The sequence below is a fragment of the Astyanax mexicanus genome, chromosome 7 (assembly GCF_023375975.1).
Source record: "Astyanax mexicanus isolate ESR-SI-001 chromosome 7, AstMex3_surface, whole genome shotgun sequence".
NCBI classification, from domain to species: Eukaryota; Metazoa; Chordata; class Actinopteri; order Characiformes; family Acestrorhamphidae; genus Astyanax; species Astyanax mexicanus.
The window spans coordinates 42,712,472-42,739,598 of record NC_064414.1 but is presented as its reverse complement, the minus strand read 5'-3'; the positions used below and the strand labels follow the sequence as shown (position 1 = coordinate 42,739,598).

At 35.6% G+C, this 27,127-nt stretch overlaps 2 protein-coding genes across 3 annotated transcripts; one reads left to right on the top strand and one right to left on the bottom strand.

Moving 5' to 3' along the window:
* Window positions 1-23,258, top strand: cfap43 (cilia and flagella associated protein 43). 2 transcript variants are annotated; one of them, XM_022684567.2, is made up of 38 exons: window positions 1-205; window positions 1,189-1,442; window positions 1,895-1,991; window positions 4,230-4,397; window positions 4,522-4,672; window positions 5,487-5,658; window positions 5,760-5,842; window positions 6,009-6,140; window positions 6,646-6,762; window positions 6,941-7,021; window positions 7,165-7,313; window positions 8,657-8,760; window positions 8,918-9,082; window positions 9,199-9,362; window positions 9,966-10,133; window positions 10,255-10,385; window positions 11,139-11,295; window positions 11,581-11,682; window positions 12,240-12,317; window positions 12,545-12,670; window positions 13,233-13,337; window positions 13,928-14,044; window positions 14,152-14,352; window positions 15,018-15,224; window positions 15,813-15,902; window positions 16,361-16,441; window positions 16,537-16,662; window positions 17,021-17,140; window positions 17,872-17,979; window positions 18,961-19,047; window positions 19,143-19,231; window positions 19,960-20,167; window positions 20,271-20,383; window positions 21,128-21,287; window positions 21,463-21,627; window positions 22,405-22,485; window positions 22,576-22,729; window positions 23,041-23,258. In XM_022684567.2, exons 1-38 carry the CDS (start codon window positions 177-179, stop codon window positions 23,214-23,216), a joined length of 5,016 nt encoding a protein of 1,671 aa, XP_022540288.2. In that variant the 5' UTR covers window positions 1-176; the 3' UTR covers window positions 23,217-23,258. The 2 variants fall into 2 exon arrangements, with proteins under 2 accessions (XP_022540288.2, XP_022540289.2); XM_022684568.2 differs by lacking the exon at window positions 11,581-11,682.
* Window positions 23,259-23,283: 25 nt separating this feature from the next.
* Window positions 23,284-26,818, bottom strand: LOC107197888 (E3 SUMO-protein ligase ZBED1). Its single transcript, XM_015608220.3, has 2 exons — window positions 25,625-26,818; window positions 23,284-24,326 (listed from the first exon to the last, which is right to left on the bottom strand). Exons 1-2 carry the CDS (start codon window positions 26,752-26,754, stop codon window positions 23,678-23,680), a joined length of 1,779 nt encoding a protein of 592 aa, XP_015463706.3. The 5' UTR covers window positions 26,755-26,818; the 3' UTR covers window positions 23,284-23,677.
* Between the last annotated feature and the right edge of the window lie 309 nt (window positions 26,819-27,127).

Below are 27,127 nucleotides of genomic sequence, written 5' to 3'. Positions count from 1 at the left end.
GTTTACCAGCAGCAATGCTAAAATTGAATAAGAAAACAGCCTGCTCACTGATGTTAGACCTCGCAGCCAATAGGAATTGACAGAGGGTATCACGTGCTTTTGAGGCGCGCGAGACAGGTTGCTATGGGAACATCCACACAGCTTCTCTGTGGTAGATCTGAGCAGCGGCTCCAGTAATGGCTGTTCTGGAGAGTTTGGAAGTGAGGTTAGTATTAAAGCCTTTAGATAAAACTGTTTAACTTTACTTCCAGAGCAATTAGCTTCTATGTAGTATAGTTATTTATCTATGAGGGAGTGAACTAGTTAAATAACCTAATCTAACCTACCATACTGAAAGAACTCAAAACCAGGCAGTAAGTTATCATACCCTGTGCCTCACAATTTAGTTTGTTTGCTTGTTTTATTGAGTTATAAAAGCCACTCTAGCCTATAAATTAATTCAGAAGAGCTTTAATATCTTATTATGCTGGCAAACTTGAAAATGCACTAAATAATAATAAAATATATGTACAGTACCTGTGAAAAGTTTAGACACACCTCTTCTCCTACATTCAGTGTGTTAAATTGTACATTTAATATTGAAAACTGTTTTAAAGCTATACAGAAATGCACAAGTAGTTATTTTGTAAATAGAAACTTTGAAACAGAATATGTGTTATTTGTTTTTAGATTCTTCTAAGTACCAAATTCTGTATGTGTTCTTAATTGTTTTCATGTCTTTAATATTAATCTACAATGTAGAAAAGAAATGAACTAAAGAAATTAGAAAACGTAGAATGAGAAGGTGTATTTATATAATTCAGAAAATGACAGGTCATTCAGCACAATGCTTCTAAATTTATCCTGAAGTGAAATAAAACACATGAGCAAAATAATAATTATAGTAAAATCTTAACAGTAAATAGCTGGAACAGTGTCTAACTAACTAAGCTTGCTTCACTAACTTACATTAACCATTTTGGCCACCTTGAGCTTGAGCTGTTTTTTTTGCAGGGTAGCTACTAGCTATATCTAGTAACTTATATGTAATTTCAAATAACATAAAAATAATATATAAAATGGATCATGGTAACCCATAATTGGCAAATTAGATTTCCCAATAAATCTGAAATGATCAAATAGAGCTCTCACAGATAATATGCAACTCTGTTCACTCAGCTAACATATTATATGATTGGTTGTTTTCAGGTGGGTTCAAGGAATCACCAGCAGCAATGTTGAATTTGTGGATAAGAACACAGCCTGCTACATATGTGGGAATTACATAGTTTTTCTCAACATAAAGACAAGAATGAGGAATATGCTTCAGTCTCCAGGCAGTGGCATTGGATCCTTTACAGCAAACAGCTTTTCCAGGACTCTAGCACTTTCTGAACAGAAACTTCATCCATCCATATTTGTTTACAGTTACCCTGAGCTTTCCTTACGATGTGAACTTAAAGGTGTGTCATTTAATACAAAGTTTATTACTTTTTTTTTACTTGCAGATTTTCACCTGGAAACAATTGGTGTTCACTTATTTGTTGGCAAATGCATTTCTAATCTTCTTTTAGTGTCTGTACTAATTATACATAATGGTAGGCCATGCTGACATACAGAAACAGGTTCCATGTGTTTTGGCGAGGGATCCTAATTATTTCGCTGAAAAGCACAAAAATAAACAACCAAACTAACTATTTTGATCAGTAAACTACATCATCATGCACTTTAATAATTTTGCAGAATTAGCATATAGTTCAGTGTGCAATCTAATTTAGATTAACTCCAAGCTTTAGCCATCAATGACATCATATTTATATATTAAAAAACTGTTAAGACTGTTAAATGTCTTAAATGTCTTTGTCTCCTAAACTCATTTTTTTTTTTTTTGACTATTTCTTCATTTTTTTAACAGGCACAGCTAAACTGGCTTACACAGTGTTGGCACTGAGTGATGCAGGTCCATATTTAGCCTGCTGCTCGTCTCTACCTGATTACACCATTACAGTGTGGTAAGACTGTGTGGTTTGTGTTTGATTAGGCCCCATTTGCTTCTCTTTAATCTAATACATGGTAAATCATGTTTCAGCCGTACAGTATTTTTTTAAAGGATTTTATTTAACATGCTTTATTACTTTAGCATTTTACATTTATTTGCTCATGTTGTTGAAGTTGTAAACTGATATTTTTTTGTGAGAGAAATTGAAATTCTTCTTAAAACTGCATTCTTAAAATTCTGCCATGATCTCAAACGTCTGTTTTTCATGATTATAGAACAGTTGTCTGTCTTGTGATCAGTTTTGTTAGGTATTAGTATTAGTTAGTAACAAAAGAAATGCCTTTTCAACTCTATAGAACAGATAATTAACTGAAGATATTACACAACGCCTCATAACTATGGAGTGAATTTTGTGCCAAAAGTTTTACGTAAAAAAATAAAATCCACAATCAAAATTTTAAGAATCAAAAGTAAAACATGTATGTTGCAAATTCAAAAGAGAAAAAATATATATCAAATATATATATTTAAATATACTTGGTTATTTTATTATTCTTTGCACTTATTTGAAAATTATTTTAGTTTGGATTTTGCCAGTCTTTGCTTTCATTTTTGGATTTTTTTGGATTTTCTGTGGATTTTTGTGGATTTTGCTGCTAAAGACTTTTGCTTCTGGAATCTCTCCTTTGCTTCTGCTTCATTTTTTTGGTTCTGATTTTTGGCACACTTTTCACGGGTGGGCGGGGCTTAGAAGAAGGCGTTCCCCTTTAATCTCTATTGGTCACCTACCCTGAACCCTCGTCTGAGACAGACCACGCCCACCCCGCCAGCTTCAAGCGCTCTTCCAAACATGGCGGAGCGAACGGGGTTCAGCTCACAGCAGCACCAGCAGGTACTTTTCCAATTAAATTTCATACAGACGTTATGTTTAATGTTATATTTCTTTTTTAAGTAAGTGTTTAACTCTATTAAGATGCTCATGTTAGCGGGGTGTGCTAAATATCCATGCTTAAATTATACTAGTTAGTTAGTGAACACTAACCTACCTAGTCAGTGAGTTAGCTAGTTTACCTAGGTCATCTGGTCAGTGAGTTAGTGGGTTAGCTAAGCTAGTTAGGTTACCTAGTCAGTGAGTTAGCTAGTTAACCTAGGTTATCTGGTCAGCGAGTTAGCTAGCTACTTAACCTAGGTCATCTGGTCAGTGAGTTAGCTAGCTACTTAACCTAGGTCATCTGGTCAGTGAGTTAGTGGGTTAGCTAAGCTAGTTAGGTTACCTAGTCAGTGAGCTAGTGGGTTAGCTAAGCTAGTTATTATGCCCCAGGGTAAAGCCAAGTAAGTGCTGATTACGGTTAACTAGCTAACTCACTGACTAGGTAACCTAACTAGCTTAGCTAACCCACTAACTCACTGACCAGATGACCTAGGTTAAGTAGCTAGGTAACTCGCTGACCAGATAACCTAGGTTAATTAGCTAACTCACTGACTAGGTAACCTAACTAGCTTAGCTAACCCACTAACTCACTGACCAGATGACCTAGGTAAACTAGCTAACTCACTGACTAGGTAGGTTAGTGTTCACTAACTAACTAGTATAATTTAAGCATGGATATTTAGCACACCCCGCTAACATGAGCATCTTAATAGAGTTAAACACTTACTTAAAAAAGAAATATAACATTAAACATAACGTCTATATGAAATTTAATTGGAAAAGTACCTGCTGGTGCTGCTGTGAGCTGAACCCCGTTCGCTCCGCCATGTTTGGAAGAGCGCTTGAAGCTGGCGGGGTGGGCGTGGTCTGTCTCAGACGAGGGTTCAGGGTAGGTGACCAATAGAGATTAAAGGGGAACGCCTTCTTCTAAGCCCCGCCCACCCGTGAAAAGTGTGCCAAAAATCAGAACCAAAAAAATGAAGCAGAAGCAAAGGAGAGATTCCATAAGCAAAAGTCTTTAGCAGCAAAATCCACAAAAATCCACAGAAAATCAAAAAAAATCCAAAAATGAAAGCAAAGACTGGCAAAATCCAAACTAAAATAATTTTCAAATAAGTGCAAAGAATAATAAAATAACCAAGTATATTTAAATATATATATTTGATATATATTTTTTCTCTTTTGAATTTGCAACATACATGTTTTACTTTTGATTCTTAAAATTTTGATTGTGGATTTTATTTTTTTACGTAAAACTTTTGGCACAAAATTCACTCCATACATAACGATGCAGTAAGTTTAATTCGTTCTTTTTCACAGGAACTGGGAAAGTGAAGCTCCAGTTTGTACCCATCCACTGACTGAAGAGGACATTTCAACTCTAGCTTTTAATCCAGTTAACTGGCAACAAATCTGTGCAGCGAACTCAAGATCTGTAACAGTCTGGAATATTGAGAAAAGTAATGATGTTCATATAATGCAACCCAGGTAGGTGTGCCCCCTGTCCAGCAGATGTCCCTATTATTTAATGAACAGTCTAACAGTAATGATTATGTATTTCTGTATATTAAATACTTATTTGTGTTGTTTTGATTTTCTGTTGTGTTTTCAGTGTAGTTGACCTCCCTGCAGCTGATGGTTCTGCTGTTGTGCGAGAAGTGATCTCCTCTCATGGCTCCAATGGGAAATTGACATACTATGGTCCTCAGATGCCAACTTCAGCTATTGCGGGTCTCAGTGGTGACCGGGCGGAAAACTTTGTGGTACTGCTTCACACACCCTTAAAATGACATCATGAACCACTATGGTCAGATTTTTTCATTATGGACTTTTGTCCTGCTGCATCTGGATACTCATGTTTTATGTTGTTTTTTTTTTTTTTCAAAAATGTCCCATTTAGGACAAACTTTTTAATAAACATCTGTAAAAAGCCTTTTCTTGTAGCAGGAGCGCCAGAAAATGTCTGTAAAATAAATTTAATTTAAATACATTTCTGGTAAATTACCTTTTTACAAACATTTTCTAGTGGCCCTTTCTGGTGCCGCTTTTTGACACCGTGGCAGCAGGGCTATCAAAATTTTTTTGTATTTTCTTGCAGTTATTAACTGTATTTGACAATAGTATATTTCCAACAGCAATTTATTATATTATGTATTTCCTGTATTAAAATTACAGAACATGTTTTCAATTCTTTAACAAAGAAAACTTCAAGTCTTCACGACTTGTTTCATTAAAATAGTCATTTAAAAGCTGCTAAAAACAGATTGTTCAGGTATTCCACTTTTACAGATCACTTCAAACATTTCAATTAGGAATTAAATATTTGTACAGTTCACATTCATGTCCAAAACTATGTCATTATGAAGTGGCTTTAGGATAATACAATATCAAGCCGTTTTTTTGGTTATGAAGCTCGACAAGGTAGATTTGTTGCCCTCTTTTACGAAGTTGTAAAGGTGATATAGGTCATGTTATGTTTAATTTATTAGTTAAATATTGATTTACCACAAAATGTCAGTTAATTACAGTTATTTTGACTTTCCTGCAACCAGAATTTGTGTGTTTTTGCTTTATCAGCCCCAGGGTCAAGTGAAATCAAGACTTTGCCCAAGTGCCATCTGCTGGTCGGCCTCCTCACAGCTGTATGTGGGAACCAGAGAAGGTTTTCTGCTGCTAATAAACTCTGAAACTCTGCTTGTCACGGTTCTCTACAAGACACTTATTGAGGGAAATCCTTCAAATGAACTAGGTAAAGAGTGGCTTTTATTAGTGTGATTTTTTTAATATTTGCTTTTTGTTTTTGAACCTGAAGGTAATGGCTTTTTTTTTTTTTTTTTTCATATTTTACAGTCGACTGTATGGGTCTGCTTATGCAAGAAGGCAGTTTCCAGAGCCTGGCACTGTGCAGTAATGGGATCTTTACTACAGGAACTGTATGAGTACTTCATTTAAGAATGATTATATTGTAGCTATAGTTTGCTTTAAATAAACAAAAAATAAATATAATTTTAAAGCTTGTTTTTTTATAAGAATTATGTAGACAGGTGTGAGTTCACTCTTATCTGATTTTATTTTTTTCTGCGTGATATTTTGTTGTAGGATTGTGTTTTACGAAACATCCAGATTAAAGGGAATCAGGTTGAGGTTGTAAAGACGTTGGCTATGGAGGAAGCAGCCTCCTTCCTGTGCTGTTCACCTGATTATGAAACACTGCTGCTCTCTTCCCCCACTGTAGGTGTTAAACCTGTTAAACCATTTTACTATTATCTCAACTTATATCATATACCTAATTATATCAGCATGTTCTTACTGGTTTACACTGAGCACTTCAGTTAAACCCAGTGAATTGTGATAGTGATGTATGCACTATAATTTTGTAATATAAAGATGACCTGCTTTAGCAGGAAAAACAAATCAGGCCAGCAAAGCTCATAAAATTGTATTACTTGGACTCAAATGCAAAGACGCCCACAAAAATAAATGTCAGAACCACACAACATTTTAATATACATTATTTAGTGTCAGCATCTGTTACTGACCAGCTTTCAGTTCCTGGTGAATTACATGAATTAACAAATTCCTTTTTTTCAGTACATTGTAAGTACAGACATCCATTGTGGGCTTTTTTGTTAATATCTCTTATTATATTGAACAAGATTAAGAAAATATTGTGATATATCATTTTGTCTATTTAGTCTAGCGCTATTCTGTACTCACATTTTTAATTTTTTTTTAGGGATGCATATACAGATACAAACCAGGGCTTGCAGACAAACCTGTGAAGGTGCTGGATGTTCTGAATGGAGACTTTGTGGCTGCTGCTCCATTATACACTGAAAATAACATCTGCGTGGTAAAGTAATACCAGGATTATTATAACATTATGGGTTAATGACTGATGATGTGAAAGTTTATCTGGCCTTTTCTGTGTGTGTGTGTGTGTGTGTGTGTGTTTGTGTGTGTGTGTGTGTGTGTGTGTGTGTGTGTGTGTGTGTGTGTGTGTGTGTGTGTGTTTGTGTGCATGGTTCCAGTCAGTCAGAGAGTCTGGAGAGCTGCAGCTGTGGTCACTGGATGCAGGAATCTGTATTGCTTCCATCTCTTTGCAGACAAATGTTAGTGGCTTCTCTTTTACCAACCTTATTACACATCCTTCCATCTGCCAATACGACTTTTTACTGTGGACTTTTCACACTAATATCAAATCTATTTGTATCAGATGTATGCAGTGAGTGCTGTTGTTATGATATGGGTGCAGGTGACCAGCTTGGCGTGTTGCCCGATTGCCCAGTATGTTGCAGTGGGTACAGTGACTGGGCATGTTCTGTTTGTGGAACTCACAAGAAAGGAGGAACCTCGACTGGTTCATAGTGTTCACCTCTACCAGGTGCCTGTCAGTCATTTAGTGTAAGTGATTCAGGGTTCCCGCAGGTCCTTAAAAATTCTTAAAATGTCTTAAATTAAAATCCAGGTAATTAAAGTCTTAAATTGTTTTAAATTTTCTGTAAATTTGCTGTAAGTATTACATTTTCAGATGGCACATTTAATGCCGGTGGGAAAACACAGTGGCCCACCATAAACATCTAACCTGGGAAGAAAACTAGCAGAGAGCTAGCTAACATTAGTTGAGAGTTAGCTAACATATTAACTTTAGCTGCAAACTAGCTAACATATTAACTTTAGTGGCAAGCTAGCTAACATACTAACTTTGGCTAGCTAAAGCAAGCTAGCTAACATTACCAGTGATAGAACTTAGGTTAACGGAAAGCTAACTAACGTTAGTGGCGAGTTAGCTAACATACTTACATTAGCTAGCTTAAACGAGCTAGCTAACATTACCAGGGATAGACCTAAGGTTATCAGAGAGCTATCTAACATTAGCGGCAAGTTAGGTAACATACTAACATTAGCTAGCTTAAACGAGCTAGCTAGCGTTACCAGGAATAGACCTTAGGTTAACGGTAAGCTAGCTAACATTAGTGGTGAGTTAGCTAACATATTAACATTAACTAGCTTAAACAAGCTAGCTAACAAAGGTAGAACTAAGGTTAGCAGAGGGCTATCTAACATTAGTGCCGTTTTAGCAAACATGCTAATGTCAGTGGAAAGTTAGCTAATGTTACCAGGAAGAGAACTTAATAAATTATGACTACATTTTTGGGTCTTAAATTATATTTATCGAGGCTCTAAAAAGGTCTTAAAAAGCATTCAATTTGACTTTTAAAATGGTGCAAGAGCCCTGTTATTTCATCAGAGTTACTTTTGCTTTTTCGACTATTTGAATTTTGCGTTTGTTCTTAAATGTCAAAATTCCATAATGAATAGACCAATAAAAATGCTCCAAAATTACCAAAATGACTTTAAATAAAATACTTTCTATACTTATTGACCAAAATAATAATGCACCCTCGATTGCTGCAAAACTTGGCATGTATGTCTCAGATGTTCAGATATGCGAATGATTGTAAATGTGCTTTCCACTTCATCCTATGAAAAAAAGGCTCTCAGAGTCTACTTTTGGGTAGCGTACCTCTTGGTAAGAGAGATTATTGAATGCAAGGCATGCCAATATGATGCACAATGTATACAGACAATCATTAAAATTTAAGGTCTTTTCTTCTAATGAAAAACTGCCATTTTGGAAATACAAGATTTTTGAACGATAGCAATAATATGTTATTAAGTAACTTGTTAACATTTTAACATTATTACTGTATATTGTGTATTAATGTTGTTTTTGCTTTCAACAGGTTTGATCAAGGAGGCAATGTCTTAATCACAGGAGCATCAGAGCCTCACATATTTGTGCTGGATGCACGACCATCAAAAGCGTTTGAGGTGATTGGGTACACAGGTAATCTACAACCATGACTAAAGCTACTGTTTCTTTATTTTTATTTGGTATAGATTGGTATTTTTATTTACTGTTAATGTGACATTAGAACTGATTTGATTTTTATTTGTCAGTATGAATCTGTTTCCGATTTAGATTGTTTTGCCACTTTTTTCAGTAACAATAGGTGCCACTGTGAGCCTGTCCACCCAGTTTGTAAAAGAGAGCAAACAGATAAAGGTGCTGGTGCTTTGTGATGGAGAAAAAGAGGAAAGAAAAAACAAGGAACATAAAGAGGGGAATGTACTGCTGCTGCTCTCAATATCTCTGCAGCAGGTCACAGGTAGACACAAAGATAAAGACAAAAATATTCATCAATTGTAAAAACAGACGTTTTTAGCAGCGTAAAATAAAATAAAAATAAAATAAAATAAATAAATATTTTCCTCCTGCTTGTAGTTTCAGGAAGCTGTGTGGACCTGCATGGTGCCCTTCGTGAAGATGTTCTTCACAGCTGTGTGTATGAGACTCCAGACTATTTGTCTTCATGTGTTCTGGGTACTAGAAAAGTCTTTGGCTATTGTCAGCAAAAGAAAGTCCTGCAGATATTCCAACTTCCAGAGGTATGAAGTTTTAGAGCTGTTCTGTTTTAAAAAGCGTCTCATAATACAACACTTGCATTTGCATTTGCGTCCATAAGTATTTAGACATTTTTTATAATGATCCCATTCATTCCTATTATTTTTGACACTTGCCCAAGCCATAGAGTTTATGTTTCCTGAAAGGCACCAAACTTCAGGAACTCCATCAGGGCGTGTAACTGGGCTCTTATTTACAGCTATACAGGACTGCACTTATCTTTTTGTTGATTTTCATTATTTGATCCCTAACTACACTGTAGTAACTGCTTAGCAAAACCTTAGCAGCCACCTAGCAACACTTTAACAACCAACAACTATACCATAGCAGTATCTTTGCAACCGCCTAGCAATATCATAGCAGTCACCTTTACACTTGATGCCATAGCTAACACCTAGAAACACCTAATATTAACGTTATTGCAACCACCTAGAATACTATAGCAACCACTTTAGCTGTGCCTTTAGCACTTTATTTACCTTCAGAAAATTATCTTTTCTAGTTTAGTCTTGTAGCTTTTTCCTACACATGCTTTAGTCTTCAGTCAGTAAAAACTAAGCTTGCTTATTTTTTTATCTGATTTGCAGCTTGCAAGTAAATCATCCAGCACAGAGGAACCTCTTCAGCTGACTCCAGAGAAAGAGACAGAAGGGCATCCTCTGGGCCCTGCGATTGTGAATCTATCACCCCACCAGGACTGGCTGGCCTCTGTCGGCAGAGATGGACTGCTACGCATCTGTGATGTCTCCAGTCTGGTAATATCTGGTTTGGGTTGATTGATATTTTACATGTGAGTACTCAATGTGTGCAATGAGGTGACATTGTACAATGCGGTGACAGTTGGGTGTGTTACACCACTCCCTCTGTTTCATCCAGGAAATATATGTGCAACATCAGTGCCACTCTTCCTGGCTGGGAGGAGTTTGCTCTGTGTCTTTTACACCTGACAGTCAAACAGTCATCACCACTGGCCTTCGAGATGGCTCTCTGGTCTGTAGTAAGCTCAGGTAATGAAATGTATATGTGTTTATTAATGTGACAGTATTATTAAATATTATCAAAATAATCTATATTATTTTTTCTTCCCATAACAAGTTCTTGAATCAAAATATTTAATATCAGAAAACTGAACTGTTCTGTTAGGAACATTTCAAAACTCTCTACAGGCCTCAAATTAACTATGTGGACAGAAATACATCTCACCAACTCATTTAAATGTATTTAAAAAATAGTAAATTCTGCTTTTGATTCCATTGGAGCAGTGGTGGCTCAGTGGTAAGAGCACCATTGTTAAATGGTTAGGTAATGCCTTAATTAGTTATTAATTAACATTAGCCAAGCCATTATTAAATACTGCCAAATTATAATACTTAAGAATGTTGTTAATAATAATAAATTAAGACATTACCGGTAGATTTAAATGTTATAATGATTAGTAATGATTAACTAGTGGCAATTAATAATTGGTTGAATTGTAAAATGTTACTGTAAGGTTCTTTACACCTTTAAAAGTTGCTTCACAATTACAAGTTATTATTTTATGTTGCAAATAAGGTTCTTTATGTATCCAAAATCATTCCTACATGGACTTTTTGAAAACCTTTATTTTTAGAAATGTACTTTTTGTTTTGACTTTTTGTTAAACCTTTCATATTTTATATTTATAGGGAATAAATTCAGTGCATTTGAAAAACGAATCATGAATAAAAAATTTTTTTCAAATAACACTATTAACATTTTAAACATGCATACTTTGACAGGTTAAAGACATCTGGAAACAGTAAAGCAAACACAGCTACCCAGTACAGACTGTCCATGGTGGAATCCTTTGAGGAGTTAATATTATCTGAAAACCCTGTGCTCAGCCGCATGACTGACTTGGAATTACAGGCTCCTCACACACCTCACACAGCTGAGGTATGGAACTGAAAAACTATGCTGTGTTTTATAATTTATAAAGAGGTTCTGACTATTTGACTGTACGGTTTTGGCTAGGAAACATAATTTAGTGTAGTACAGCTCTGATAGTCAGAATGAGCATATTTTTATACTAGATTCCAATACTATCATGAACTTAAATTGCATTTATTGCAATATAACTGGATCTGAATCTGCTGCTGAAATTTATACCTTTATTTTTAACAGCTGTTTTGTTCTTTGGGAGATGTGAGGTTATGTAAGATATTTATTTTTTATTTGCAGGTCAGTGAAAGCAGTCACGTAACCAACAAGGATGAGAGCAATATGAGTCAGCCTTCTGCATCTTCATCCCATTTCACATGGCTGGATGAGAAGCTAGATGCGGTCAGTGTTCTCGAATGATGTAGTGTAATAACAATACATTTGATTTCATTTAGTTGTAAAACACAGAGAACACAGTTTCACTGCTTCACAACTCAATACAGTGGATATATGATGCCTGGCATCATACATGATAGTAATAGGTTCATGTTTATCTTTTTCAAATAGTCCTGTTTTGTTTTTGGGCCTTGAACAGAGCATCTGCTAAATGTTATAATTGTAAAATTTAATGTAGAAGAAAGACATATTTTATCATATAGGAGAGATGCTTTTTAGTACTAGCACATGGAAAAACAGCTGATTTTATCTATGTTTTGTTTCAAAACGCCATTATTGAGCTTTATGTATCAGAACTAAAAAAACTATAAAACTATACAATTGGCTTTGTCAAGTGGTGAGGTTTAGCCATGGGACAAGATAATAATATGAGAGTTTACACTTGATTACATTTATTGAATTTAGCTGATGCTTTTATCCAGAATGACTAAAGAACCAAAGAGTTTAATCCATCAGAAATCAAAAGAATGTTTTATATATTTGGTGTTTGTCTTTCTCTAAAGGTACTCAAAGAGGAGAGCCAGCAGTTTGCAGGAAACAGGGAGAGCATCAGGAATGGCCTTAAGGAACTGAGAGAAACAGTAAGAAACTTTATTTACATTATGGGCATTAATGTACTGTAATTACTGAATTCACTAATATAATATCTATCAAGTGTATTTGTTAAACCCAGGTGTTCAAACTAATAGCTTCCTAGTATTGTTCTAGTTCTTTTTTCATTGAAGACCCAAGAAAATTGTAAAAAGCATTTGCAGTAAGTTAACTTCAGTGATAATTGATTAAGTCAAAACTAATGATCATCTTACAGATTCAGGCTATGATGCAGGAGAATGAGTCTCTGCCAGACATGGAGAAGCTGGAGCTGCATGAGTTTAACCTGGACGTGGAGGAGCAGAAGAGACTGCAGGCTGAGGGAGAGCAGGAGGTTGACAGGGTAACACAATTGCTAGTATAGTGCTACTACTGAGCAAGAATATCACTAATAAAAAAAGTAAGAAATACAGCTCTGGAAAAAATAAGAGACCGCTAAAGAGGATGAGTTTCTTTGATTGTACCAAATTGAAAAACTCTGGAATATAATCAAAGTGACACAAAGCTATCTAAAAGCAGTGTGTAAGACTGGTGGAGGAGAATATGAACTTGTTTTTTTTGCATTATTTGAGGTCTGAAAGCTCTGCATCTTTTTTGTTACTTCAGCCATTTCTCATTTTCTAAAAAATAAATGCTCTAAATGAAAATATTTTTATTTAAAATTTGGGAGAAATGTTGTCTGTAGTTTATAGAATAAAACGACAATGTTCATTTTAATCAAACATATACCTATAAATAGCAAAATCAGAGAAACTTTTTCAAAAACTGAAGTTGTTTCTTATTTTTTCCAGAGCTGTATATACTCAGAGTACTCAATGTATGTAAAGCAGATTGATTAAGGTGCTTTAGCACCAGAATTGACTTTATTATGATTTGTTATTTTAATATGTTTTGGCATGAATTAGGTACGAAAGGAGATTGAGCTGGAAAATCTGGCTAAGCGCTATCAACGTGAGGTTCTTAAGAAAGAATTTTGGGACCAGATGAAAGTCAAGGGGAAAGCCATTAAGGTAAATGAACGTACGAAAATGTGTTAATGTGAATTTATAAATATTTCTGTGCTGCAAGCTTTGGGATGTAATGGATATCAAGTATACATTCCTAATATATAGTGTCTGTACTATATATTGCAGACTGTTACATTTAAAAATGTTTAAGAAGACTACATTAGCACACAAGTTTCTTTAACTTACCTAGATAAATATCTAGAGACTATTCAAATTATTGCCCCACACCTACTTTCACGAGTTAATTTCTGACATATTTGTGCTTGAATTTCCAGTCCAAATGGTTAATGATTGTGTTGTAAAGGTGTACATCAAAGTGAGTAAAGCTCCTCCAGTGGATATTAAACCCTTTCTAAATTTATTCATGCACCTTATAAATTAATTCTGCCTCATGATGTTCATTTGCAGATCAAATTTGTACTTATTAATATGTTTTTTGCTTTTCACTTCTGGTTAGATGCTAAGTGCATTTCGTTCACTTGTGTTTAAACAACTACCTTCTCAATGACATTAAAGTTGAATCTAATGTAATCTAATGACTGTGGCCTTCTATAGCTACTGTACTTTATGCTTTTTCTATATGACCCCCTTAGGCCTTCCACAGTGAGCATGAAGTGCAGAATTACCCTATGAAGGAACGCACAGCAAAGGAGCTGGAAGAGCTTCATCGGGTGGAGACTATCCGACAGACTGAACTATCTGAATCAAATGTAATTTTAATTTTCTTAATTTATATCTTAAACACAATGCAGATATAATTACATTGTAAAGAGCATTTAATTAAATGTTTTTTTTCTTTTGGTCTGTCATCTGCAAGCTTCAACAAGAGACTTCCGAAGAGAAAAGCAAGCCTCCAGTAGAGGGAGAGGAGAAGGATGAGGCAGAAGGAGATGCAGCACAGAGCTTAGCTTTAACAGGCAGCCTGAGTCCTCAATGTGGGGGTTTTAACCCTTACTTGTACAGCCAAATCAGCATTCAGACCAGAGAGCAGAAACTTAATCAGATCACCCTGCTACAGGTCAGCATCTTTATTAATGAAGACACATAGACATTATAAGGAATATCTATATATCTACCATTTCTCCCTTTTGGGAGAAATAAGTTATTCTTTTTTTTGGACAACTGTTTTACATAAAAAAAATTAAATGTGCCTTATTCAGACATACAGCTCAGACATAAAGAGACCACTTCAGTTTCTGAATCAGTTTTTCAGATTTTGCTATTTATAGGTATATGTTTAAGTAAAATGAACATTGTTGCTTTATTCTATAAACTACAGACAACATTTCTCCTAAATTCCAAATACAAAATATTGTTATTTAGAACATTTGTTTTCAGAAAATGAGAAATGGCTCAAATAATGCAAAGAAAACAAGTTCATACTTATAAAGTTTTAAGAGTTCAGAAACCAATTTTTGATGGAATAGTCCTGGTTTTTAATCACAGTTTTATGCATCTTGGCATGTTCTCCTCCACCAGTCTTACACACTGCTTTTGGATAATGTTATGCCACTCGTGGTGCAAAAAATCAAACAGTTCAGTTTAGTTTAATGGCTTGTGACAAGAGTAAAGAAAATAAATGATTTCTCCAAAAAGAGAGGAATGGTCGATTTAAAATCATACCGTACCAAAAACATAATGACACTGACACTTTTTATTTGTATTTTTTATTTTTTATTTTAGGATGTTATCTACAAAGTGAAAACTGCTTTTAATGAAGAATTTGAGGCTGTGTATAAGCAGAAGGAGCAGGAGATCAGCCGTGTAAGAGACAGGAACAAGCGCATCACTGACATTATGACTGAGCTGGAGGTGCAGGAGGTTCTGTGGGAGCCAACTCTTACTGACAATGAAAGACCAGAGAGAGCACTGACCGTCAGTGACTCTGAGGTAACAGCTACAGCATTTTCACTCCCCATGTGGGGCAGCATCATTTACAAATAGTGTAATGGGGGAGACTTGAGAGTGTCAACCTTTTAATGTAGTAATTTGCAGCAAATTACAGTATATGGACAAAAGTATTGCCCCCAAATCATTCCAGAAGTATTGGAAAAATATTACTGTCATTCCAGAGAACACAGTTCCACTGCAGCACACCTCAGCTCAGTTTACCACTTCCAGGGAGTCTTATACTTCAGGGACTATACAAGCTGGGTGTGTGCATTTGTCATCTGTCTCAGCATTGGCTGTACGCATTCATTAAAAGAGGTGTCCACAAAACCCTTGGACATATGTTAAGTGTATCCAGCATACTAAATGTGCTGTTTGTAAAGGAAGCGAGCCAGTGATGAAGGTGGATATACAATCTAAAAGGGTTTTACATGACATACTAAAGAAACAAATAATAATAAATAAAATAAATAAAAAAATAATAATAATAAAAGTTGAGTTGATGAAAATGTTGCATTTGTTGATTTTGGTTTATTCCTGTGCCTCATCTCTAGTTTGATTTGTGTGAATTTCTATTTGTGCTTGTAGATAAAGGTAGAGAAATATCTGACCCCTGAGCAGATGGAGAGAGAGGAGCAGCAGAGAAAAGAAGAGGAGCAGAGGCAGCTCGCAACAAAGGTATGTAGCTGCTGAAATTAATGTTTCTGCTTAATCACCTATGGCAATTTAAATGAAAAGGGTCCTTATCTGATCTGTAGGTGTTTATGCTTGAATAAACACAAATATATAAAAAGATAGATAGTAAATAAATGTCACTGTGTTCATAGAACATGCTGTATTAACTACTTCAGGATCTAGATGGGGAAAAAACTATAACTATAACTGAAGAAAAATGAAAAGAAATGAAAAGAAACCTGTGTTGGTCTTTTGTTTTTGTTTTTTTGTACTGTACTCAAGCAAAACCGTGAGGTTCAAAAAGCATGGTGTGTACATTACACTCCTATTGTAAAACCTATTTTTAAGCATGTATTAGGCTTACAATATGTCAAGAGGTTCCTTCAGAAGTTCATGTACAGTATTTGCTTGATTGCAGTGTGTTGATGTTTGTGTTTTGTTGCTCGCTGTTTCCTGTGTAGGGGGACAATATCAGAGACAGAGCGCTGGTTTATATGATGGATGGGGTGCTTGAGCTTAAGAAAGAGGACATTCTAAGAATGGTATTTTTCAAACATTGTCTTCATCTTAAACTGTAAAATATTTTTTTAATACAGTGATCTGATGCTATGTAAGACATGTTTCACTTGACTTAAAGGAAGTGCCACAGCCTGAATTCATGACAAAGCCAGAGGTACAGTGGACAGAGGAGGAGAGAAGAAGCTACAAAGAATATGAGAAAAAGACTAAGGAGCTCAGAGAAGAGCAGGAGAAATACCGAAAGGTATGACTTATTATCCACCAAATTCATCTCCTCAAGAATACAGACTTATGTTAACCATTAAAGTACAACAGTAATATTAGTATGTTATGATGTACATGTGTTATACATCTAATGTAAATTTGCAAACCGTTTTTTGCAAAACAGAAGGACCATGTTCTATGTGACCAGGGTAAAAGTGCAAAATTACATACATATGGTATACTGCGTTTAAAATACATTCCATGTGTTATCTATTCAGGCTAATGTGTTTATATATATATATATATATATATATATATATATATATATATATATATATATATATATATATATATATATATATATATGCTTTTCTGGTTAAACATCTTTATGGTCACAGATCTTGGAGGCAGAGATAAAAAAACTGCAGACATCCATTAAAGATGCCACTCAGGGTTTTGATGGAACACTCAGTAAGCTGTTTGAAAAGAAGGTGAAATCAGACATGGCTGTACATCAGGTAAATTGAAACAGACTTCTTTTGTCAGGTAAAATTATAAACATTTGTCATGTGACATTATAAATGTATAACTAAATTCCTGGTAAAATTATAAGGGAGTATAGTTGCCGTGGTCTGAAGTTTTATATTGTAACAGTCTCTTATTCTCCTTTTTCTTCTACTTCTTTTTGTTATATTATATTGACCCTTAAAGAATTAAAAAAGGGCATCTTTTAAATAACCTTAAAGTTGATTAACGAAAGTATCAGAAAAATGTCTCCCTTTTAAAAAGAAATAAGAAAGCAGTATGTCAGGTGGAGCTCTTTTAAACTAATTTATTTCCAGCTAATCATTATTTTCATGTTGGGTTACTCTGCTGATTTCCTAATTAACTCTGAAAATACTAATGAGTTGTTGGGATTTTCAGTTTGGGTATATAATAACCATCAATTTTAATACCAAATACCTGCAACTGTATACCATTGCAACCCTTATAGGAATCCCAAGGGGTCTAGAAGTTAGAATTTGGTACTTTCAATGCTGCATCCTTGGGTTAATATCTGGTCTTGTGACTGTGACTGAGGTTGCCAGGTTGATCCCCTGGACTGGCAGAAGATCCTTTGTAGTTCAAGGCCTTGAGAACAGCACTTGGATTCAACAAATTTAATTATATAGATTGAAATGATCGGGTGTACTGCTTGAAAGGATGCTTCTAATTCTAGACAGTATGTTTTAATTTGCATTCACCCCAGGAGGAGCTAAAGATTGCCAATTTAGCCTATTCCTTAATGATTGAGGAAGAGATCCTGAACAGAGAGAAACATCTGACCTACAAACTGGAGATGGCAAGAATTCTTAAGGTACTGTAGAGTCAGTCCAAGTGATCCTTTCAAATAAACATGCTGAGTTGTATCTGGTTGTATCAGAAGTGGGGAACTGTTTTAACCTTAGTTTTCAATCAAATTTTTTGGTATTCTCCATTACATAGAGAAGTAATATTAGTCCATTTTGTTTAATATGTTATAGTTAGGACTGTTCATGGAACTGGACAATATGGCAATATTTTAATGTACTGTTATAAATTTGTTATTGATAAATTGTGCATTTGAGTATGTTGTGGATTTCTAATTAATTAGAAAAATATTTAAATATTAGCATTTTTAAGTATCTTCCCCTCCTTTTTTTGTCTGCATTTTAAATATATAATATTGCAATATAAAATTTTTATCATATCAACTTATTGGACAAAACATGGACATGACCTAAATACTAAATATTAAATACTAAATACTAAATACTAACTAAATAATATTTGTTTCCTTATACATATATTTTAGCTAGCTGTGCAGTGACAAGTGCATTAATAACTTACCTTCAAAAATAGCAGGGTGGACTTCAGCATGAAGAAGAAAAAAGATAATAAACACCCATAAACTAATAAACTATTATTAACTAAATGTTTATTGCTTAATGGAGTACTTGCATTATTGTTTAATTTTATTATGTGTGTATCAGTGGCATTCAGGTATCTTAAAATAACAGATTATAGTTTATTGCCATTATTTCTGGGATAATATATCTTAGAATAAAAGCTAGTCACAATGTTTGTGGACCACTTGATGTTGTTGTTTAGTTGACGGATGTTATGACAAGCACCTGATTGCAGTGAAGTTATATTTCCATTTGGTATATTTGACTTTCTGGTGAGCCCTCAGAACACAGCATTACTGTGCTGCTGCTGAGACAGAACAGTCATACATTAACACATTTTTGTTACCCTGAGAATTTTTTCATTCTGTATAAAATAATTATGTATATGATATTCTGATTTCTGCTGCCAGAATGACATGGGGGAAGGTCTTAAAAGACACAGAGAGGATGTGGAGGAGTTTCAGAAGATATATGACATCGCTGTAGCTGATGATAAAGTAAGACATTAACATTTAACATTTACAACGAGCACAGTTCTGTGCCCAAGCCTTGTAATATAGCATGTACCTAAAATCTTGTGTTCTTTTTAAAGCTTCTTGACAAAGGATTTCGCAAAGAGTTTGCTGATGTTCCCAGATATTTGGTTGACCAGCTCTACAAGCTTTACAAGCGCAGACCCAGGTATTTTTCTCAAATCTAACTAAAACCTGCTATTTTTATCAAATATATTCATCACCCATAGAAGCCCCAATGACCACTTATTTCCTAAAAAGGCCCATATGTGATTCTAAATATTCAAAGCCTAATTGTTTCTTAAAAGTCAAATTAAATCAATGTTTGTCACAGAAACACTCAAATATAATACTTCATGTCTGAAAATACTGAGAGAATTCATGTCTGAAAATACTGAAGTGTGTAAAATAGTATAAAGAGCAAAGTATAAATAAAATAATAGAATTAAGGAAAAATACATACAGAGATAATATAATAATAATAATAGTTATAACTAACAATAATATAACTAAAAGCTTCTATTAGGTAGATTCGTTTTGTTTTATTCTTTATCTGTTTTTTATTATCCCTGAAATTGGAAAAGTTAAAACTCAGTAGGCAAAATCTTGACATCATAGTTAAATAGGTTATTCTGCATGTGGAGTAAACAGTAAACACTCTATTTGTGACAGGTTTATTTTACAAATATCTGTATTTCCTTATAAGATTATTATTTTACTAATGCAAAATTAATTTGGGCCCTTTTAAGATGAATACCAACATCACTATGGGCATCCATGTTTTCCAAATAGAAGCACTGGAATGCAATAAAAATATCCTACTTCTAAGAGTAGTAGAAAACAGTTTTAAGTCTCATAATTTATTTTAATTCTTTATTTCTCTGTGCTGTTTTCCAGGGTGCAGAGGTTTAGGACTCAGACTGACAGCACAAGCCCGTCCTCCATCAGGCCTCTGTTAGGCCAAGCAGCAGCAGAGGGATCCCTGGATATGATGAAGGCCATGGAGGAGTTGGACGCTCCAGAGCACATGCCGGAGGATCTGGACTTACCTGTCTGGGAAAGATTCTGCTTAGCCAGGAGAGCTAAAGTGGAGAGTGAACAGCAGGTGGTTAGAAATGATCTAGAAAATGCTTCTGAGTACAAACAATGCCTTTTGTTAATAAAACCCACTATGAACAATAGTAATAGGCAGTGTTTTTTGGTGACAGGTGAAGATGAAGGCATTGACCTTAGCAGAGATGCAGGCTTTTCTACAGAACCGAACAGATGAGGATGAGAACCTGCAAATGGAAATAAAGACTCTAAATAATGAGCTCAATGGGTAAGAAACAAGGATGCTGAAATAGTGTAGTGCTCAAAATAATACCATAACATATTTTGTGAGAGGGTTTATTTGCACATAATAATCAGAATCTGATTATTTAAGTGGTCATATAAACAGCAGACTTGGGTCAGATTAAGGAATCCAATAATAAGAGGGGGATTTTAGTTTAGTAATTGTCTAAGCATTAATGCAAACACCAGATAAGCCAGAAATTAGTCAAAAGAAATGCAATATTAAGAAGTTTGTAAGAAGAGCAGTGTTGCGTTTTATTAGAAACTATAAAAGGGTGCTAAATTATGTGTGCTGGTAAACAGACTAGTAGATTTAAGGCTACATTCACATTATGTGCCTCATTTATCAATTTTAAACTTTTTGCTATATGGTTATATTAACAGTTCACATTGATAAATGTAAGCGATCTGTATGTATTTGTTATCTGAATGAACGGCAACAGATAGAATATGTTTCTGATTTAGGACCACATATGATGGTCTTATCATATTTTCAAATCATATTTACAAAGGTCAGATTTGACATGTCCACACAGGACTGAAAAAAAAATAGATCTGTGTCACATTAACGAGTTAATGAGGCAGTTATTAATCTTAAAAAGTATAGTGCACCTACAGTACAGGGTTAAGTAAAATCAGATTTGAGTAACCTCAGCTATATAAACGTAGCTTAGAGATGCTTACTTATAAACGTAGCTTAGGGATGCTTACTTAATCTGTTTTTTAACAGCTTGCGTGAAGAGAGAATGAGGTTCTGCCGGGACCCTATGGTGCAGATTGTGATAAAGCAGGGCCAGGTTGAGCTGGAGTCTGGAGACTTCATTGCAGACTACTCTGATGCTGTGCTGCTCCACCGCAGTGTTGTTGAGGAACTGAACAGCGTAATTAGGGTACAAACAATTAATATCTTTAATTTTGTTGATGCTCATTGTCATGTATTTTAATAGGATCCTGTACAGTATATATTACTGGTTTCTAGCGCGTTGCAATAGCAACACCAAAGACTAAACATAGTTAAAACATAGAAAAAACATCAGTGTTGTCAACATTTCTCTTCACTTTCAGGCTTTAGGAGAGCAGAAGATTGCAGGCATGATAGAGCGCAAAGAAATCCGTAAGGGGATCATCCAGCAGGAATGGGAGCACAAGAGGATGACTATGCAGATGGAGGATCTCAGCAACAAAGCCAAAGACATTCAAAGACTTCATCTCAATCAGGAGATTCAAGAGGTAAATCTTGAGTTGATGCTATAATGATTATATTCTGTTCTACAGAACTAAGTTGAGTTTAAATTAGGGTCAGTCTCCATTCTAGAGAGCTGATGTCCAGCATAATTAAGTGATTTTTCTGTGAAAATATACCTAATTTACTTATCAGACCATTTCCAGGTTTGGTGGGTCTATACTATAGGTTATATATAGGAGTGGTCAATGCATCCCTATAAATTCTCAGTGTGACATTATGAAGTGAAAGTATGGCCAAAGTAAAAGCTGCCATCTTGATTGCCCTTGGGCTTCCACTTTAGAGACAAGAGACAGGCTATATGACCAACAGATGGTGGGTAGCCCTCTGCCAGTCTCTAAACTGGGAGCACACACAGAGAATTTACTTTATTAGGGGATATAGATTATAGTACCATTACTGGCAGGCATGGCTGCATATTGGACTGGATTATGTTGCTGAGCAAACCAATATAAACCAGTAAAGATCTAAAGCACTAACATAGCCAGACAATCAAACTTGATAAAATGGTAAACGTGAATTTATTAAGAATCTGATTTCTAGGAAATCAGATAATGAAAAAAATGAATAAAAATATGAACAGAATAAAAAATATTATTGCATTTGGAATATGACAGATTATTTTGTAGTGTCTTACATTTACATTTATTTCTACATAAAACACAAGGTACACTAATTCCTCAAGCAGCAACACTATTGATGAACTGCATCTGACTGAATTGTGCGACTGATTAAACTCATATCTCTACCTTTTCTTTATAAAGTACCTGAGTGAGTCAGACTATGACAACAGAATGTCAAAGCAGGTGTCTGCTCTAGAGAAGACCTCAACATTACAAGAGAAGGTAAACACTGTCTTTCACTCAAAAGCAGCGAACATTGTTAATAGAATCAGCACTTCAGACTTCAAATGACTTTTTAAACTCTTTGTTCAGACTTATCAGAAGAAAATTGAGAACTGTAAGAAGCTGATAAAGCAGCTGAACAGACAGGCTGTGCTGAAGAAGGAGAAGTGTGCAGCTCTTGACCTGCAGGTGGTCAGCATGGAAGTGGCTGTTGCAGAAAGAAGAAAAATCTACGAAGCAACAGGTATCAGAGTTTACCCAGTGTGTAATGTGTCAAAATGTTTATAATAAGTACAAAACAAAAGTTACACCTACTCCTCACTAAAAAGTTGTTAAAGTGTGAGTAATGTCTAAACGACACCAAAACTGTCAACTGAAATCACTGTACTTAAATTCAAGATTTAACTAAAGAATTAAATACAAATTAATACTAAAAAAATATGTCCACCATAGCTAAAAGGGATAGCAATGATTTTATCAGTTTTATATCGGTATGCCTCAGATTTGGTCTCTTCTGTTTATTCTGTCACTATGAAGTTTTTACTGTCTCTTCAGCAACAGAGGAAAGCCAAGAAGATGAAGTAAAGCAGCGCTATCAGGACATCCTGCGGAGGAAGAAGCTTTTGAATTTGGCCGAAGCACAGACCGAGGAACTGGCTGCACTGAGAGCTGAGGTGGAACGCCTGCGGAGAAAGACATTCCCTGCTCTTACTCCACTTAAACCCAACTGATAGTTTAAATGTAGTTACCAAAAGTGTAAAAGAGTAGAATAAATGTTCCAATGTGTTTGTTCATTTGAAGAAAAAAAAAACAATAGGCTAAAACCACAATTAGGGATTTGTTGGAGTTACTTTATACCAGACATGTTTCAAAAGCTCTACATGATGTTCTCTATGTGATGACCTTAAACCTTCAAATGTGTATCCAAACAGTGAGACAAATATTAAATAAATAAAATATTAATTAAATGTTTAAATTTTAATTTATTTTAGCAGAGGAGCATATCAATAAATAAATAACTGGCATAGAATTAAAATTCCACATCTCTTTATTTCAGACCACAATTCTAACCTCAATGGAACAATATTTTAACACTCCCTTCAACTAAACATTTGAATTCTATTAAACATAAACCATTAAAAAAAGATTATAAAATGTTAAATAATCAACAGTTTCTTAATTATCTTATTTCTTACTCATCTCTTAACCAGTTACTGAGACAGTAAATCTGATCTACATTCTCAGAGTCCAGTGCCTCTCTCTTCTTCTGGACTGTGCTACCTTTAACTGAAAAAAGTCTCTCACAGGGAACAGAGGTGGCAGGGGAGGCCAGATATTTGCGGGCCAGGACAGACAGCTCTTGATGGGCCCCGGCATGAGTTGACCACCACTGCAACGGGCATGCTTCCATGCAGATGTTAGGCTCTGCTTTGTAGCGGTTTAAAGGCCCATTCAGTCCCATCATATCGTCATCTGAATCGGAGTCTGAGGCTAGGAGCAGGAGGCTCCTTTTCTTTGCTGGCTCTTCTTGCTTTAGGTTAGTTCTGCTGGACTCTTCTTGCAGCAGCACCTCAAGTCTGGTCCACACCTCTTCTCTTTCTCCTTTGGGCAGGAACTTTAAGTCCTTGAATCGTGGGTCAAGTGCTGAAGCTATCCTGAGCCATCTGTTGTTGATGTTCGTTTGTTGTTCTGAAAGGTCTTTCTTAAATGCAGTCTTAAACCGCTCCACAAAGGCTGGGTCCTCCTGAGAGGCTTCCATAGTGCGGTACAGGTGGCAGAGAGCAGGCAGCACCACCGAACAGGAGACATAAGTCTCACCTCCCAGAAGCTCAGTCACATATCTGCAAAATAAATAAAATGAGATGTGTGTTATATGTGTATATTTTCAGAATCAGATCAATTTAATTTTGGCCCCAACGTACTGCTGTATTTTACTCTTTTTTACAGAACCTGACTATGTATTGTTAACGATGTAAACACAACATTGCTACTGCTTAGAAATTTATACTGAAATATGCATTATATATAAATACTCTCCGAGGACCCCAGACTCTCTTATTTAGCTACACACTCTTACACATTGGTGGTTCTGTTAAGTGTGCTGTTTCCCTCCTTTACCTGTTAATTCACCTATTTATCTCTTTCAGGAAAATCTTTTCTTTGAAATAATAATAGCATAATATTTCAGGGTATTTTTGTAATACCGATTTTCTTAGTGAAATGCCCATGCAAAGAAACACAGAATTTATTAAAGTTTAATTTCAAGATCATACTACTGCAAAAATATAAATATGAAAGATTTATTTAGCATAAATAGAAAAGTTTTTGTTCAGTAGAAACAAACAGAAATCTATAAACTTTGGTCAATTTCATAAATAGTAACTTACCGAGATCTTAATTTTGTATACAATAATACGGGTGTCATTTTAAAAAAAGTAACGTAACAACTGAAAATCTACTACAAAACTAAAGTGCTAAATATTTAATGCATTAATATAATCTGAAATCAAACTAAAGTAAATACAGTCAATAGCAAAACAAATACAAAATAGACAACTTTTAAAATTACCTCTATTAATCTATTAATAGACTTGGCAATATTATGTGCTAAAGATTAATTGCAATTAATCACTTCAAATCACTACTAATTTGCTCATTTTTAACCTATAACAGCCAAGACCCATTTCTGCATACTGATATCAATTTTAAAATGGAATCAAATGGATTTAGTAAGCTGTTGTGTTTTTTATTGTGAGCACATGAGTAAATATTTTAAGGCTAAAATCCTTATCTAACATAAATGACAAAACAACCATTCAAAAACTATTATGAACATTTTGTTCTAAAAATCAGGTCAGAACTAGTTCTATGGAACCTAAAACATGAATTAAATTTTAGATTATTATTAGATTATTCTTCAGAACTAACCCAGCACTCGCACATTCTATAAATAAGGTGAGATGAACAGTCACACATTCACACACTGTCCTGTAATGCACTCGTATATATCACTTAGGCACCATGTGTTATTTTGTGTTAACATTACATTGTTTAATTTTCGAATTAAAGACTTTGACACAAAATCTCAATTTAATAAACTATGATAAATATTTTCTGTGCGTGTGTGTGCCTCTTTTACCTGCATGGTTCTAGCAGGGTCTCTAGCCTCTTGAGTTTGTCCCAGTCAGATGCAGTCAGCATGTCCAGCTTGTGCTTCTGCTGGTTCAGGGTAGCGATGATAGCGTCCTGATTTTTCAGCAGACAGGAAATCATAGCAAGTGTGGAGTTCCACCTTGTGGGAACATCCTGGATTAGATGCTCTTTCTGCTGCCAGAGCTGTGCTTGGTGCTGTTGGAGCTCCTCTGTGTTTGCAGGGCTGTGTTTGAAGTGGTGCACTATTCTACGGCACTTCAGCAGTGGATCACTAAACCCACTGTCTGCCAGGCAGGCGGTGATGCTTCTGTGCAGCATGTGAGCTGTACAGGGTAGATGCTCGTATCGTGGGAGTCTTTTTGATGCAGCATCCATAGAGTCGTGCATGTTTAGGGATCCGTCTGTGCAGACCGTGGTGATGTGCTGCACTCCCCATTCCTCAGCCACAGACAAAAACACGTCTGTGCACGCATCCACCACGGTTTCTCTCACGGTTAATACAACAGCCTGACGGTTCCATTCACTGTCAATGAAGTGTGCAGTCACACCGAGGTGAGTGTGATTGCTGGCTGATGTCCACTGATCCCCTATCAGAGCAGTGTACTCAGCACCAGCCACTACCACCAGCTGTGTGGTCTTTTCTGTGTCATAAAGTTGCTGGATTTTAGACACTATTGTGCTCCTTGATGGAGGCCTATAATCTGCTTTAGTCGATGCGACCTGTAAAACCTCGGCCAGCCCTCTGTCCTCCACCACTGACACCGGCCTGCAGTCCATAGCTATCCATTTAGCGATGCAGTTTGTCAGCTGGTCGCTGGTGTACCTGCTCCGCCTGCGCGTGGAGGTCTGGTCCAGCGTGTTTTGACTGAGCTCGAGGCGAGCCTGGCTGTTAGCTGTAGCATAATGCGCGGTGTAATCCTGGACCTCCTGCTTCACAATGAAGTGCTTAGCGTTGAGGTGGTATTTCAGGCTGGAGGTGCTCCTGTGGAAGGAGAACTCCTTGTTGCAGAACACGCACAGCACGGTGCTCTTGTTTACAGTTCCGTCCGGGTTCGTTCTGAAGGAAAACGCGCCATTAAGAGGACCAGGCACCGCCGTTCCGTTCCCCTCCATCATGTTAGTTTACTAACCTCCAGCTGCCGGAACGGGAAACGCGCCGGGACAAAGAAAAACAGCCAGGCTGTTAATCACCAGCGCTAATCTTTAACGCGTTATTTTTTTCCTGTGATTAATTATTAATGGAAATAACGCGTTAATTTTACAGAAATATAAAGAAAAAAAATTACATTATACTATATTATATTTAAGGGTTGCAATCCCTTAAATAAATAAATCTGATTAATCACAATAATATTATTATATAATTTTTCAAGACTTAAAAGAAAATACTCTTTAATTTAAGCTTTTTCACATACTTTTACAGCTAAATGTTGTTGTAAATGTGCGAGATTAGGAAACACAGATAGCAAAAGTACAAATAAAATAAATC